Source organism: Gastrolobium bilobum, unplaced genomic scaffold, assembly GCF_033153095.1.
Source record: "Gastrolobium bilobum isolate Gb01-03AN ecotype WA unplaced genomic scaffold, APGP_CSIRO_Gbil_v1 utg24366, whole genome shotgun sequence".
Lineage (NCBI taxonomy): Eukaryota > Viridiplantae > Streptophyta > Magnoliopsida > Fabales > Fabaceae > Gastrolobium > Gastrolobium bilobum.
The window spans coordinates 236,494-243,023 of NW_026897488.1; the positions used below are offsets into that span (position 1 = coordinate 236,494).

The window sequence follows — 6,530 nt, forward strand, 5'->3', positions numbered from 1 at the left end:
TTAAATAATAACTTTATTTTCACAAACTTCAATGGTGACATTTTGTTATTATAAATTATTTTAAGCACAAAATAAGTTAATTTAATTAAAAACAATAGGGTACAATAATGAAAATTTTACAGATTTGTCCAAATAAATATAAAAGTATGAGTCCCTTACACTGGATTAATCTCATAACCAGCTTAAAGAGTCAAAATTTGTGGAAAAAATCGGAGAAACCTACTCACTTCAAAGAAGTAATTAGAGTTAATATTAAAAAAAAAAGTATGATTCCTCTTCCAACGACCCCAGCTTATATATGTACCTTTAATTGCTAATTACTTCAAAGAAAACTAATTTCCGTGGTGTATAGTTGTTGAATCCAAATATATATGAAGTCTAGTACTTATATATATAAAAATTTAAAGCGTGTTATATAGTGTCAGTTTCTTCAATCTTCATATATCTATTGCTAACAACCTCCCTCATTTAAGAAGACCAACCACCAATGTCTTAGAATCAACTTGTATTTACTGGGTTATTTCTTATCAATTGAATGAAAAAATTTCAACCACATGACAATGATGCTAGTACGTACTCCAACTTCAAGGCATCAATTGTGTGAATGCTAAGAAGAAGAAAAAAAGTATACAAGGTTTCCTATACTGAAGAGAACATTTCCAGATTCAAAAACTTGTTGGAACAGTATCTAAAGCATTAATGGTCATGCACTTCATTATAAACCAGTATTCGTGACCCTTATACCACTGTCTCATATTTTTTCTTTCTCTCTTAATCCTTGATTACAATTGATGTTGGTAGAGTTATATAAAATCATTAATGTAGCCTCGGTGTCATGGGTTTGATCATCACCGCCTTCCATTTAATTAATAATTAATTAAGTCTTACGGAATTTCTTAATACAGATAGGTGGGCCTGGGTATTGTCCATCTTTTAAGCTCAGCTCGTGTGAAGGAACATATTAAAGTTATATAAAAATATTAATGTAACCTCATCCAACAGTTTAAGCTTTTGCATTCGTGGTTCTTTGTAGATATAAAGTTAATTAGTTAGAATTTTATCAGAACCAAACAAAAAATTGTACAGCCGTCTAGGACTAAGAAGGAAGGTTAGTGCTTTAGCTGAATTTTCAAAGTTCTGATAAACCACTTATCAGTGTCATCACTAATCTCTATCTCCATGCTACTATATTTATAAAGTAATCAGTTGTAAAAAGAAAAAGGAAAATCCCTTTAATAACTGTGATACTTGTATATGTATCTTACTGGCAAATCAAGAAAGAGAGAGAAGAGAAGTTATAGTGAGAATAATAATGTCAATAAAGGAAGACCAAATAGAAAACCAGGGATATGAATTGTAATCATGATTAATTCTGCTTACAATAAAGAACTATACTTAGATTGGCATAGGAGATATAGATATATATATGCTCTTGCATGTCTGATGTACATTTTATATAGATATTTCAGAAAAGCACACTTAAAATAGCTTAAGTCAAAACAGACATTAATTTTCTGTAGTCATATATGCTAGCAAACCTAAACATTTCACCCTAGCTAGAATGTCTTGATTGCTGTTCTTTCTTTTCAATTCAGGGCTTCAGATACAACCTCAATGAAGTAGGGATGATATAGTGTTGCTTAGTTGTGGTGAGGAGGATGTGTCTTCGGTGGTGCATAGTCCAAGTTAAACCCAGGATGTTTCTGACTAGGTTTCTTGTGAGGCACACGCCAAGAAACTGAAACAAGAGATTCACTTTGTGAAGCACCTGAAGCTTTCCCCTTAGCTTTGAGCACCCTCTGGTTAGTGCTGCTTCTTTTTTTCAGCTTCTCAGAGTCAGCAACAAACCGAGTCTCCATCTTTTTATTATCACCTTCATTAAGCTCCTTTGGAGAGGAATCAAATCCATTTTTCTCATCACTCTGCATAAAATGAAAGCTTTGTGAGGCATATAAGCTTTAAATATGAAGGCTAATAATGGACAATTAATATCAATATAACCATTCCTTATTAAATCTCGAGGGTAGAGGTGAGGATAATTTTTATATGTAGCCTTATACTTACATATTTGCACAGAGACTATTTTTCTAATTTAAACCCGTGACTTCTCAGTCAAAGGAGCAGTTTTATCATTGCTCCAGGCTCATCCTCTTGGACAATTAATATAAACATGTAATAAACAAATTTTGTACTTGATAGCTAGACAAATTACCTTGACAGAGATGTGGGATTTCTTCTCTAGCTTCTTGTCAAGAGGGCTAAGATGCCGGGCATTACATGCATGCAAGGAAATGCACAGAAACAAAAGAAGAAGATATGCAATTGACATGTTAAGAGACAGATATGGTCTGAAATATTTTTGAGCAAAACTTTAATGTGGGATAGGGAAAATGTAGTGAAGGTAGCAGAAGTATTTATAGTAACAAGGAAATAAATGTGCATTAAATGCAATAACTAAAGGAGGAATAAGAAGATTTCTTGCAGAACATGGAGTTGTAGGGGGTGAAAGAAGTAATGAGAGAAAATGAAGATATGGTAGCCACTTCTCTTTTGTCCCTTCCTTTTGATATTTCAATTTATTGGGCCCCAAGAGAAGGAAGAGAAAGAAGAGAAGAAACATAAATACCTCTTCAGAGATATATACAAGGAGAAAGAGTGTGTCCAAAATAGAGATTTTACTTCTGGAAATGACATTAGGCTCATTAGATCAGGGGATACGCTAAGTGAAACATGAACCAAAATCAAGAATGCCATTGCCTCCCATATTGGTTCTACCGAGGAGCTTTTCATTCCCTGTCTTTTTGTTAAGGGCTCTTCATCAAAATTTGAATGGCTAGTGCCCCTTGTTTCTTGCCTTTTTGCCTTCCCTTTTCTCTCCTTGGGAACTATAAACAATATTATACTAACTATTGAAAGTTGGAACACTTTTTAGATCTTTAGTCACTTAAAAACAAGAACAATTTCCACATTAACCTATTGAAACATCCGTTGCCCACCATAAAAAAAGAGAACAATGATCAAAGTCAATATTAATGTACAACAGGCTGTGAAAAGCTCTGGGCTATTAGGAATACACTACATTTTTGGCATTGTTTGAGAAGGATAACTAAGAGGGTCAGCTATATTAGCTCTAAATTAGTGTTATCATCATCTTATCATATGTATATAGTAAATTTGGCAGAAATCATTTTGTAATATTAAATTATAACTCTATCTCTTGGCCATTGAACCTTGCACCATAAATGCCGTCCATGATCTTTTACTTTTTTCCCCATCATTTTATGCTTTTTTTTTCTCTCTTGACTGAACAATAATTACTAGAAAACACTTTCAGTGTAGTAAGAACAAGGTTAAATGCAACTTGAATATGTTACTGTTAAAAATGTTTATACAGAGTAGATAGATGCAAGGCATTGTGAATAGAAGGAAAAAAAAAAAAATTCTTACATTAAATATTTAACACACACACAAACACCCGGAGAGAGAGATGAATGACACAAAAATATTTGTCATTTTACATGACCGGTGAAAAACTCACATGGAGGAATCAATTTCCAAATTAATATAGACATCCATAGGGGCCGTAACACTTGATGGATGACATCCAAAAAGAAAAGGGTTGATACGTGGGGGATAGTTGTTAGAATCGTTCTTATTCTTATGTGGGTGTGTGACTGCAAGGAAATGCGAATGAAAGATGTCATACATTAAGTAAGAAGAAAAAGAGATGATTTGCTACCTTTATTTTTAGGGTTTGGTATCTCTCGTATCATAGTAGATAAAATTATCTCATATACATGTTTGGGGCTTATGTGGAACCATGTGAAGAGAAGAAAGAGAGAGAAAAAACATAGACCCCACATATTTTAATGTGTAAATAGGAAATAGTTTTATCTCCTACAACATAAAAGATATTAAATCTTTTTTTTATTTTATTTTTGTCATATGGTTGCCCAAATCAAGCCATAACTAATGTTAAAAAGTATAGGCATTAAACAGAGACAAATTCACGTTCGAAACTTCTATTATTCGAAATGAAATATCTTATTATTTGCATCCCCCCAACCCCCAAATTGGTACGATGTAATCTTAATTGTTAGGACCCTTAAATAGTTCATGTTGCGACTTCAGCAAGTACATCGATCATAAAAATAATAAAAATCCACATGAATACAAAATTGTTCCCTTGAGAATTAGAGTTTAAGCACTAGTTCACAATACGTGCTTTATTTGGAAAAACAATTATGAAAAACTTTGAATTTAAAACTAAAATTGATCAAAAGCATAAGAATTCAGATTAAAAATAAGAAAATAAATGGAAGTGGTTTTAACAATCAAGAAAAGTGTAGTTAGGGTTTCGATTTTCCTCAATTTTCTCTTTATGTTATGAATTAAATCATTAAGTATCTGCCCTTAATATATTTCCAATTCAATCCTCTAATTTCATTGGGACTCAATCCCTTGACACCCCAATTCAATATAATCTTGAAAGAATCTTAATTCCCCGGATATTTCTCAAAAAAATATACATTGAGATCAAAAATCATACAATTGCATAATTACCCTATGTCTATCCTATATCACAAGGATTATAATGAATTTATCAATTCAAGGTTCATGCACCAACATCCTTATTGTCATACAATTTTCCTAAATCAATCTACAAGGAGCAAACTCATAGAAAGCATGAATAACAGATAAATTCATTCAATTATAAAAAAAGTTACACAGACAATTTAATTCATAACAAAAAGTATCAATTGAGTTCCATATATCCCTAACTACAGAGAAATCTAGCCTACCATAGAGAAATCAAAAACAAGATAAAGAAATAAAGGTTCCCCAAACTCCATTGGTGTAATGGTGAGGTGAATTCTCAAAACTTCCAGCCTGTTCTTGAAATCAACCTGCTCTTGATGCTCCAAAGTATGAAAGACGCGCTTATATCACCAAAGTAGGATTCTCTCTTCTGAATTGTCAAAAGCTCCTCTTAATGGATCTGAAATTTCCTTTTATATGAGTGAGATATGTGCTCTAAGTGAAAACAACGAGCTGGGCCTTTATTGGATCGCAGATGAGCGTTACAACGCTGGTTAGAGCGCTTTAACGTGCTTGCTTTGATTTTCTTACTAGAAAAAAGCATTTTAACGCTCTCTAGCGCAGTGTAATGCGCTCATCGAAGGAAAAATTTCTTTATAACAGCGCGTTGTAACGCTTTGGAGCGCGTTAAAACGTTCTCCTACCAAAGCTTTCCTTCATATTTTTGGAACAGTGACCATTTTGCCACACTTCACCAAATTATTTACCAGACTGCCACACCAACAGTAAAAATTCTCGGAATGCCACGCGGCATAATTCGCTACACTGTGCAGCGAAATATGCTTGCAAATAATTCGCTACACAGTGTAGAGAATTATGTCATGTCAGGCTGCACAGTCAGCAAAAATGAATGTGTCAAGCAGGTAGTAATTCGCTACACTGTGTATCGAATTATGCTTGAATTACTGCCTGCTTGACACGTGTCATTATTGCTGATTGTGCAGCCTAACATGGCATAATTCGCTACACTGTGTAGCGAATTATTTGAAAGCATATTTCGCTACACAGTGTAGCGAATTATGCCAGGTGGCATTCTAGGAAAATTTATTGTTGGCGTGGCAGTCTGGTAAATATTTTGGCCAGGCGTGGCATTCCTATATTTTTCATGCAATTAGCGCGTTTGAATGCTCTAAAGCTCGTTAAAACGTGCTCTTATCGAAGCTTTCCTTTATGTTTTCCATGTAATTAGTGCATTTGAACACTCTGAAGCGCGTTAAAACACGCTCGTACTGAAGCTTTCCTTCATATTTTCCATCAATAGTGCTTTAACGCTCTCCCTCAATGTTGAATTAGCTTCTTGATTGCATTCTAGGACTTCTTTGATCTTCCATTTCCTACTCCAAGTCCTTTGCTCCATTCTTGCTCAAATTCATATCAATTTACCTTCAAAACCAATAAAAACAAGATATGTTAGATTAACATCCAACTTTCATGCTTTTTACTATAAAACATAAGAATTCATGTCTTTGACTATGTAATTCATGTGATACTAGCCCTAAAAACATGATAAACTAAAGGTTTATCAGTTCACGCGAAAGCAGTTTTCCCAATCGGCACAATTAGCTTTACTGCTAGGCACACACACAATATGACAGTATGAAGTCTTCAAGCTTACCGCTCAGCAATTCAGCATTACCGCTCGACAACACTAGAAAATAGTACCAACTCAAAAATGAATTATAGTAACCGATCAGTCAAGAAATGTAGAAAACAACGAAATGTAAGAGATGAGAGATGGAGAAAAAACACAACAAATTTTAACGTAAAAAATCTCCCCTAAGGTTGAGTAGTAAAACCATGGGACATTAATCTAGAAAATCTTCCACTATGAATAATAGGATTACAAAGAGATCAAACTTCTCTACTCACACTAGAATAACAGTAATGGTTACAAAGTTTTTCTCTAAAGAGGTCTCTTACTCAAACTTCTC

At 33.8% G+C, this 6,530-nt stretch overlaps 1 protein-coding gene across 1 annotated transcript; it reads right to left on the reverse strand.

The window, feature by feature from the left end:
- Positions 1-1,640: 1,640 nt before the first annotated feature.
- Positions 1,641-2,329, reverse strand: LOC133307340 (root meristem growth factor 10). The gene is made up of 2 exons (XM_061507838.1): positions 2,213-2,329; positions 1,641-1,922 (listed from the first exon to the last, which is right to left on the reverse strand). The coding sequence occupies exons 1-2, from the start codon at positions 2,327-2,329 to the stop codon at positions 1,641-1,643; spliced, it is 399 nt and encodes a 132-aa protein (XP_061363822.1).
- Between the last annotated feature and the right edge of the window lie 4,201 nt (positions 2,330-6,530).

Coding starts and splice junctions, on each gene's coding strand:
- LOC133307340 (XM_061507838.1), bottom strand. CDS start 2,329: ATGTCAATTGCATATCTTCTTCTTTTGTTTCTGTGCATTTCCTTGCAT. Junction 1,923..2,212: donor AATCCCACATCTCTGTCAAG/GTAATTTGTCTA, acceptor CATTTTATGCAG/AGTGATGAGAAAAATGGATT.